Here is a 10,019-nt window from a genome sequence, read left to right on the forward strand (position 1 = left end):
GATTTGCTTTTAGCAACTTCAAGAAAAGAAAAATAATCTTCTCTGTGGAGGCATATTGGCATTTCCAGCAAATTACTCAACAAAGCAAAGTTGCTTTATTTTAAGCGAGTCCAGCTGTCTTTTAAGGAAAAAGATGTGTATATATGCAAATGTCCAGGGTTATTAACAGAATATTTTTATTAGCAGGGGGATTATTATTTAATTTTTTTTTAAAAAAAACATTGCTTTCTGCTGTAGCGTGCTCACCTTCCTCGTTAAACAGACAGTCTTAACGGCGCGGAGTTGATGTTTTCACTACAGCTTTCTGACCGCTAATGAGCAGCAGCTTAGCAGTGAAATTTGAACATTTCCATTTATAAATTGCAGCAGTGATCAAAATGTAAACGGTGTAGTAGAGACATGGTGCAAAGGGCATGCTCTGGCGAGAACCGCGTCCTTACAGTTACAATAAGACTCTACTTACCTGACCAGGAACACACAGAGACTCTGTAAAGAGAGTCATGCTAATTGTGCTAATAGCTAATGCAAAATGCAGATTACTGTTTTATCTTTGTTTAGAAAATATTGTAAAATCATGTTTTTACATCACAGCTGTGTAAGGCCATCAGCTCTCTCTCACCTAAAAGCAAATGTACCATCTGCTGTTGGTTTGAATTCTTAGTGACCACCTACACAAAAGCTTAAAGCCTAATGCTAAACCTCTGTGTCCACTCTAAGTCGTCAAACACTAAGCCGATGTACATTTCTTCATCTGTACCCACCTCCTGGGGTCCTGCAGCTCTCGCCTCACTGAGGTGACTTTGCACAGCGATGATAAAGTTAATGCTCCCATTCTAAATGTGTCATTAGATGCAGCGGTTAAAGAAAATTAGCTGTTAGAATATGAGCAGAAGAATAATAAAAAAGGTTTTGATTTTAAGAAATGCATTTAGAGATGTTCTCAGTCCCTTGTTGAGCTGATTTTACTGTTTGGAATCATAAGGAAGCAAACATGATATCAATTGTTGAATATTAATCTGTTAATAGTATTAGCTGGTTCAGCTTAAACGCACAATATATATTTAATCAGTTTAATCATTATTTCAGTCTTAGCTTTTTTTGAACTGTCTATTGCTGCCAAAATCTGTTATTGCTTCAGAGAAAGATGCATTTTTCTTGTTTTTATTTGGATTATTCTGTGTTTTAGAAGGCGTTTCAATGCTGCTGTATTTATTTATTTATTTATTTTTTTTGTAGATCCAGAACTGACACGCCTGTAGATAAGATGTTGAGCTCTGGTGGAGCTCAGAACATGCGGCCTGCCTCTGCGCCAGGCGAGGAAGCACCGACAGTCGGCTCTGCTGACAGGAATGAGGTGATGATATCCCTGATTAAAATGCTGCTGATGAATGTTTTTATACTTATTTCATGGATGAGTTCTGCTTGTAGCGAGGTTATCAGTTCTGCTTCGTCTAACTGGATCTAAATTAGTGTTACTGAAGCTGACTCAGAGGAATGGTGTGACTGAGACAGTCTATTTTTATTATAAGAGCGCATGTATCTGCTTTTAATTTAGTGGGGAGTGTGACCTGGTGGTTAAGGCATAGGGATTGGAATCCTGAGGTTGTGAGTTTGAAACCCACTCCCACAGATTGCCACTGTGGTTCGCTAAGCACCCTTACCCCCCAAATGTTCCCCTTGCGCCCCATGATGGCAGCCCATTGCTCCCAAGGGGATTGGTTAAATGCAGAGGTAAATTTCTCTGATCTGAGATCAATAAAGTTAAGTTATTAATAATTATTGAATGTGTGTGAAAACTAAATGTTGAAAAATTTAAGAAACCTCTTAAGCCACAAATGTATACCATCTTTTAGACTTCAAATAACAATCTTTAGCCCCTTTATATTATGAGTAATGAGGCTGCAGAACAGTGGGGGCTGGAAGGACCGGGGTCCTTTAGATTGAGGCCAGTAGGGATGAGTGACCGGGTCGCCGAGCTATATATATGGTCATCTGTATTCTTGCCCAGATCTGAATTAGGTGTTTAAAACTATTTTGTTTATCTGCTTAATTTTTCCTGTTTCCAGCCTTTTTTTTAAAAAGTCCTGAATTATAATTTCATATGAAAATAAAATATAGTGAAATAAATTCACTGTCAAATTGGCAGATTCTTATGCAGGCTGTCACCAGGAGCCTCTAAGGTCTTTCTGTCACATCCCTGCTCTCTCTGTCTGGCTTTCTAAGGCTGGCTCAAAGCCAGGGTCTGGCCTCGCCCCAAAACAGATCAGCAGATCTGTTCCCAGCGGATTGTCAGGGCAGGAAGCAGACAGCAGAGCGGGGAAGTGACCTGTCCTCAGCTCCCTGTTTCCTCCTCTTTCCTCCTTTTATACCTGAGCTGAGAGGAGAGGTGAAGGGTTTCTTACAATGAAGCCTTTGAGGGATAGAGAATCAGCCTGAGCCATTTGAAAATGATCTGCCCCGTCTGGAGTTTTGTGAAAAATTATGAAATTTACTTTGTCATTTTCAGGTTTGGACAAGTATAGAGAGACAATATGGAGTTTCCACTTTATTCCAAACAGAAAACAAGGCGCTGCCCTGAAAGAGTCCATGTTTAGTGTTTTACTATACGTTCCATATTTTATTAGTCTGTGTTAAGGATCTTTTTAAACAGAGCTAATCTAAGTTAATTCACTATCAAAACAGATATTAGCTAAGGAGTCGTATTAGTTTTTTCCACCAAATTTTCTTAAATCTTCCTGTTTTTTGCAGTGTTGCAGTAAACACACCTCTCTTTACCCTCGGTCTCTCAGATCTCCTGTATGTGATCAGTTAGTCAACCAATGATAGTCAACAAGATGAATACTGCCCAATGTGATAAGAAGAGTTTGAATACATTAAGTCTGAAATTTACAGCTTGCCTGATGTTTTATAAAAGTAGTGATCTGTGGACATTTGACCTAAAATGTTCAATGATTCATCAGCTTATGCTTCTAAGATAAATAATGACAGTTATCACGTGTGGTGTCCTCAGTTACGCGACTCAACGGAGAAGTATGAGGAGTACTACCGGCAGCGACTTCGGGTGCAACAACATCTGGAACAGAAGCAGCAGCAGAGGCAAATGTACCAGCAGATGCTTCTGGAGGGAGGGGTCCAGCAGGACCCCCCACCCAGTGACATGCAGCACAGCCTCACAGAGAAGTTCCTGAACAGGTACAGACACCGCAGGAGCATCACCACCCTGCAAACCACTATCAGCAGCTTTTTAGTCTGTTTCTCCCAGAGGGAAGTCTGGTGCAACCTCTAAAGGTATTGTGGAGGATTTTCGCGAAATGTTTTAAAAAAGACCCGCCCTCTCAAATAAAAAGAAATAAAAAAATGCACTTGCACAAATCTGTGCCTGTTCGTGAGAGCGAACACCTCTTAGACGCGTGTGAGAGCATGCACGAGCCCATTTCTCCTTGTGCACGCTCTGTTTAAAAGTTGCTGTTTGCGGGACGTGCAGGTGGAGCAGCGGTTAGCGCGCACAACACATTTATGGAGGCCTTAAGGGCTGGTCATACTCCCGCAGCAGTGTGTCGCAGTGAACTTGTCCCAGGTATGACGCAGACATTTTTGATTTTGAAGCGTTGTCTGTGCTATGTTTATTCCAGGCCACAACGCAAAAGGGGTTAAATCACGAACTCAGAAAAAGAACATCCTCTACTATGCCTTTAAAGACGGCTAAGGAGCAAAAAGTTCCTCTGTAGGTAGATTTGTGCTCTTTGTGGAGTTGCATGTTATGAGCTGAGGTGCAGGTTTACAAGATTTATAAAACTATTACCACAAATTCTTTTTAAAGAATGAACCATAGCATTTTAGTTAACGTTTTTTTTTTGGTTGGACAATAATTCCATATCAACATATATCACAGCATAATGTTCAATGATTTGGGATCACAGGATTATTTTTGAGCATTAATTGGGGACCTTTAGATTGTCTTTTCAGAGCTTTTTAAACCAACAACAGTCACCAATAATAACCTTACAGTACGTGTTCAGATAAACGTAAGGCTAAAGTGTTTTGTCTTTTTTCGGCTACTGTGATCAAATACGGTGACACAATATGGTGTCTTCCTTTGGATGCGCCACCATCCCTGTATTTATTAATTCTAAATGAAAGTATACATTAAAAGCAATGTTTTTATTTTTGATTAGACTTTAGTGGGATATATATTTATAAAAGCAATGGTTGGTTTTTGCTCATAAAATGCCAGAGACAATTACTTTCCTCTTAAAGTTGTTGGAGATATTTCCACATAGGACCTCCAATGGACATAAAAGGCCATATATCTTTTTCACTATTGTTTGTGTTTGTCTGTTTAATAAAATCCCAGTCAACTCCCTCTGTGTAGTTTTTAGGAGTGTGAACAATCAGGGTATTCTGGGTCGGCTCTGCTCAGGTTGGCTTGTTTGGGGGAGCTGCTTTGATTATGGTGTGGCTCTCAGTACGATCAAAGAAAAGAGGAGCAGCTGTCAGAAAACATGAAGCTGACATGTTAAGGTCCTAGAAATAATGGTTCCCATGAGGCTTCCCCTCACAGGGCGCAGCCCACTGCAGGCTGTGCAGCACCATCTGCCCCGAGCAGCTTCACCACCTGGGACTCTCACTCTGTGTTAAAATCCTGCTTAATAATGAGCACAGTGTCACAAACTGAGACTCTACGATGATCATGCTACAGTAGATCTACTGGAATATAGTGATTTAAACACAATTAAGAAAACATATCAATATATTTTAACTCTTCGAGGAGGAATCAATCTCTTTGGTTCATTCTTCCCTCTACTCCTCCCTCTCCCCTAAATCTCCTGTCTCTCTTGTCTTCTACATTATTCAGAAGGGTGACTGCGCATAATCAGCTCTATTTTGCTTTTATCGTCTCTGCTTTATTTTTCTCTGGATGTCGCTATTCTATTGGAACATAAACAACCTCCAGACAAAGTAAAACACAAAGAATGAGAACAGCTTTTGATGTGGCTGTTGTGCAGGTCCATCCAGAAGCTGGAGGAGCTTAATGTGGGGATGGAGAACCTGGGAGAGGAGGTGAAATCTCTGACCCAGCAGTGCAATGGGAACACGCCCGCCTCAGAGGAGAACAACAACCCCCCATCTGTGACTCCTGAGCAGAACCGGAGCCGAGGGGGAGGGGTGGTCAGCAGCACCCCGCACCGCGGCGAAGGGGGGCGCACCGTCCCACCTCCAAATGAGTCCCCTGTGGTCTCAAGGTTGGTGGGATTTCTTAAACTCACATTTGCTTGTTTTTCCCCCTTAATGAGGATAGATCTGAGGCGCTACTCTTTGTTTCCAGTGGTCAGAAAGGGAAAGGTCATCCCAGCGACTCGCCTGGGTCTCTATCTCGGAGTAAAGAGGTAAGGAGGCGTCACTAAAGTCAAGCCAAAGTAATGCCCACAGCCTTTCAGGCACAACATAATGCGTTAAATTCATCAAACTAATGTGATATTATTGCTGTATTTTTAGGATGATCAACCAAAAAGCCTGTTTGTACCAGTACACACCCTGGAGGACTCCCAGGCTGTCCGAGCCGTCGCCTTCCACCCGTCTGGTGCTCTGTACGCGGTGGGGTCCAACTCTAAAACTCTGCGAGTCTGCGCCTATCCAGAGAAACTCATCCCGAGGTAACGCAGCTATAGCTAAAGAGCTTTCTTCTATTAGGTGCTTGTTTTGTTTTTGTATGTTAGTTGATGTGTAATGGAGATGCTCAGATGTTCTAGTAGGGTCATTCAGAAAAGCCTTGGTGCTGGCAACTGCATCAGTAGACAAATAACCGTTATATGGCTATAGCCCCATTTACACTACACTCTGAAAACCGATCCGTGGTGAGTTCGGACTGAGCTCGGATCAGTTAACCGTGCTGAGCTTGGTTCCTTATGGCCATTTACACACCAGGCTAACACAGCTCCTCTCCTCCTAGTGACGATCTATGGTATTGTGATATTTTGTTGTTTGTAGAGAGTCAGGTGAAGAATGCAGCCTTTGGTGAATTTATTTGACAGAGTCAGCTTTTGTGAGCCAGAATGAACCGTAGTACTGGTTTGGCGCGGGTCGATTGTGTCCGGCACGGTCCGGTTCTATGTTGCGTGTCATTTACACTCAACAGTTGTCTCGGTTACTGTGGTCAGACCGATCTCGTCACGGTTTCAAAAAAAGTAGTGTAAATGGGGCTTATGTTTGTACTAAATCCTAAGCAGCACACATCTTTCTTAAGTATTTACTATAAGACAATACCTCACTAACTTTATCTCCTATTGTGTGCAGCCTGAGCTGCCAGATGTTGGATATTAGGTTTAATTGGCTGACCAGGTTTCGTACTTTGTCCTTATTATCTTTTATAAAAGATGCATAGCTAAATATCTAAAAATGTAAGCCTTTTGATAATATTTCTCTTTGATTTATTGCATTATCAAACTTTTTGATAGATGTGGTTTTTGAGTCACAGATAGATAACAGGTTTTCATTAGTTCATTCAACAAAAATGTTTTTAAAGAGTTTGTAATCTGTCACAGATAAAAAAAAAAAGAAGTTTTGATTCCAAATAAAATCATTATTTACATCTATAATTATTTTAAATGGCATAATTTGTCTAAGGTACTGCTCAGTGTTGCTGTGAGTAGCACTGCTGCATTGCAGCAAGAAGGTTCCGGGTTTGATTCCTTTCTGCGTGGAGTTTGCATGTTCTCCCTATGCATGGGTGGGTTCTCTCCGGGTACTCCGGCTCCCTCCCACAGCACAAAAACATGACTGTTAGGTTAATTGGCTTCTCTAATTCTCCTTATGTGAGTGTGTGCGTGAATGGATGTTTGTCTCTGCTGCCCTGTGATGAACTGGTGACCTGTCCAGGGTTGCAACCTGCCTCTCGTCTGTAGACAGCTGGAGAGCGGCACCAACACTATCATGACCCCCGCTTGGGATAAGCGTGATGGAAAATGAATGGATGCATGTTTGTTTAAATTTGACATGTCCATTTTACAAATTGAACATTTACCTAAAAGGCAATGAGATAAATGATTATGATCCAACAAGAAAAATACGTTTGGGGTCAGTTATCTTCCATGTTATAAACTGTATAAAGGTTTTTAGGAAGTAAATCTGAAAAACTGTCAGTTTTTAAATGAGCCCTGGTAGGTTATGGTGAGGTGAACTGAGTTGGCATTAGATTTTTTTTTTTTTATTTGATTGAAACTGACATAAATAAAATAAATATAAATGGTAAATACTTAAAAAGCACTTTTTTATAAATTAAAAATATTTCGTAATAACAAACTAAATAGTTGTACTCCTTCCTGTTTCCCTCTCTGTAGCGGTTCGAGCCCAATTAAGCAGCCGGTGGTTCGCTTCAAGAGGAACAAACACCACAAAGGCTCCATCTACTGCGTCGCCTGGAGTCACTGCGGACAGCTGCTGGCCACAGGCTCCAACGACAAATACGTCAAAGTCCTGCCTTTCAGCGCAGAGACATGCAACGCCACAGGTCTGAGCTCTGTGGGAAATTACACCTCAAACGCAGACTTGATCAGTTTTTAAGTTTTGATTTTTTTCTCTGTTCATCCAGGACCGGACTTGGAGTTTAGCATGCATGATGGTACCATCAGAGACCTGGCCTTCATGGAGGGCCCAGAGAGTGGAGGGGCCATTCTGATCAGCGCTGGAGCAGGAGACTGTAACATCTACACCACGGACTGCCAGAGGGGACAGGGGCTGCACGCGCTCAGTGGACACACAGGTTACCATGGAGACCGACCTCTACACGTACACCTGTCTATATGTCTGAAGGACAAAGAACAGACAAAGCTGTTTTTCCTGTTGCAGGTCATATCCTGTCTTTGTACACGTGGGGAGGCTGGATGATTGCTTCGGGCTCTCAGGATAAGACGGTGCGTTTCTGGGACCTCAGAGTGCCCAGCTGTGTGCGAGTGGTGGGAACGGCGTTCCACGGATCAGGTCTGTGTGGTCGGAGCATGATATGTAGCACTGCGGTCAAAAATGAATGGATTATTGTTATGGCCGCCGTCTTTGATGAATTTAAAGAGGATTTCATCTCTTCCTTCACTGAACAGGCAGTCCTGTTGCCTCGGTAGCGGTCGATCCAAGTGGGCGTCTCCTAGCGACAGGACAGGAAGACAGCGCGTGCATGCTGTATGACATAAGAGGAGGTCGGATCGTCCAGGTGTACCGGCCGCACACGAGTGACGTGCGGTCCGTCAGGTTTTCCCCTGGAGCACGCTACCTGCTCACCGGTTCTTATGACACAAAGGTCATGGTCTCCAACCTTCAAGGTATGTCTTTGGATACAATCTGTCCGCTCGGTGAGGAGAAAACGAAAAATTTAAACCAAAACATTTCTGTCCGATGTGCTTGGCAGGTGACCTGACCAAACCGTTGCCCCAGACTGTAGTAGGAGAGCATGGCGACAAGGTGATTCAGTGTCGATGGCACACACAGGACCTGTCCTTCCTCTCATCTTCTGCTGACCGCACCGTCACTTTGTGGACACAAAACCCTTAATTCAAACCAGGTGGAAAAGACGTGCATTAAAACCTAAACCGATGCTTCTCTACTTTTAAGAACGATCACATCCAATCATTCCTGAACCTTTCCGTTTGACGTGCAAAACTAATATGGGTAAAACACCGGGCACATCAGAAGCACATGCTGCATGTTCCATATAGTCCCCCAGGGTTAGAACAGAGTTATTTTCCTTCTATTTCTAAACCGAATGAGTCGTCCTGTTTCTTTTTTTTTTGTTACTCTCTGCATACAAAAGTTTCCTTCTGCATGTCCCTCTCATTTTATTTATTTTTCTATGATGGTGCCTTTTCAGTCTCCATAACTAAAACAAACACTACGGTTATTTAAAAAGAAAAATTCTACATTCCTCGTCTTACATATCGTAATCAGCCGCAGTAAAGCTGCATTTGTTAAAGTGGAGAAAAGCCGATGTAACCTGTACCGTTTTATGTGCGAGTTGGGAGCTATTATACCATTTGTGGGGATTTGAAACATGGTTGCATCCAGTGCATTGCTGCAGCGACGAATGTGTAAATTAGCTGTTTTTTTATTTTTATTTGAATTCAGTGTTTCTATCAAGCTAACGCTTATAGCTAATGTCTAGCAGTGGCTTGCTTGCATTTGAAGGACCTTTAATATTCAGCATCCAGGAGATGTACAGTGTTCAGATTTCAGTTGCACATCCTTACAGGCGTTTTCCAGTGGTAAGCTTTGGTTTCTATGCTGCTGTTGTTGTAGTGTATTAACAGTAGGTGTCGGTCTTGGTCTAACCATATGCACAATGACATCTGGATGGAAACACGGGTGTTTGGATTATTTATTTAGGGCATATGCTTTGTTTTTATATATTTTCATTAACACTGTATTTTATCTGTCAGATTAACTTAAAGATCGATATTTAAGTTTTTTCATGTTATAGAGTATATTGTTTTCAGACATGAGGCCAAACTAACACATAGATGTATTTATTTCAGTGTTTCTGTATGTATGTACAGTTTGTTTTTTGAAATGCTAGCAGCTCTTAAATTAAACCTTTCTAACTCTTGTTTTTAAAATGTAACTTAAATGAACTAAGGCTTGATGAGGTCAGAGTGCTGGTACGTTCAATAAAGTGTCTTTTACACAAAACAAGATCTCTGCAGAATTTTTTTTATTTATTCCTGATCTCACTCAAACATTTCATACAAAATAGCTAAGAGCTTTTATCTGTGATCATTTTTAAGGTATTCTTGTTTATAGAACTTTTGGGGCTTCAAGAAAAAAAAAATCTATACAAACACCTTTCTCAAACAGTCTCATTCACCAACATCAGCAGATTATTTTGGGATGGCAGTTAAAAGAATAGTAAAAAGGTACAATAAATACAAACATAGCTGCAGTTGTGCATTAAAAAATACACAAAGAATAAATGAAATGCATTCATAAAAGAGTAATTTCATAAAGAGATTTAAACAACAAAAGGAGTCCCTAAAGCT

General features: G+C 41.4%; 1 protein-coding gene across 1 annotated transcript in view; it reads left to right on the top strand.

Moving 5' to 3' along the window:
• The window catches only part of LOC107092320 (WD repeat-containing protein 47-like), an 18,732-nt gene extending 8,789 nt beyond the window's left edge, over positions 1-9,943 (top strand). Inside the window, exons 8-17 of the mRNA XM_015386717.1 lie at positions 1,237-1,354; positions 3,011-3,192; positions 5,007-5,243; positions 5,327-5,387; positions 5,497-5,654; positions 7,338-7,507; positions 7,589-7,759; positions 7,846-7,977; positions 8,094-8,312; positions 8,399-9,943. Of these exons, the coding sequence (XP_015242203.1) occupies positions 1,237-1,354; positions 3,011-3,192; positions 5,007-5,243; positions 5,327-5,387; positions 5,497-5,654; positions 7,338-7,507; positions 7,589-7,759; positions 7,846-7,977; positions 8,094-8,312; positions 8,399-8,541 (1,591 nt within the window). The 3' untranslated portion in view covers positions 8,542-9,943. The remainder of the gene's footprint in view (positions 1-1,236; positions 1,355-3,010; positions 3,193-5,006; positions 5,244-5,326; positions 5,388-5,496; positions 5,655-7,337; positions 7,508-7,588; positions 7,760-7,845; positions 7,978-8,093; positions 8,313-8,398) is intronic.
• Positions 9,944-10,019: the final 76 nt, after the last annotated feature.

The sequence above is a fragment of the Cyprinodon variegatus genome, unplaced genomic scaffold, assembly GCF_000732505.1.
Source record: "Cyprinodon variegatus isolate N-32 unplaced genomic scaffold, C_variegatus-1.0 Scaffold374, whole genome shotgun sequence".
Classification (NCBI taxonomy): Eukaryota; Metazoa; Chordata; class Actinopteri; order Cyprinodontiformes; family Cyprinodontidae; genus Cyprinodon; species Cyprinodon variegatus.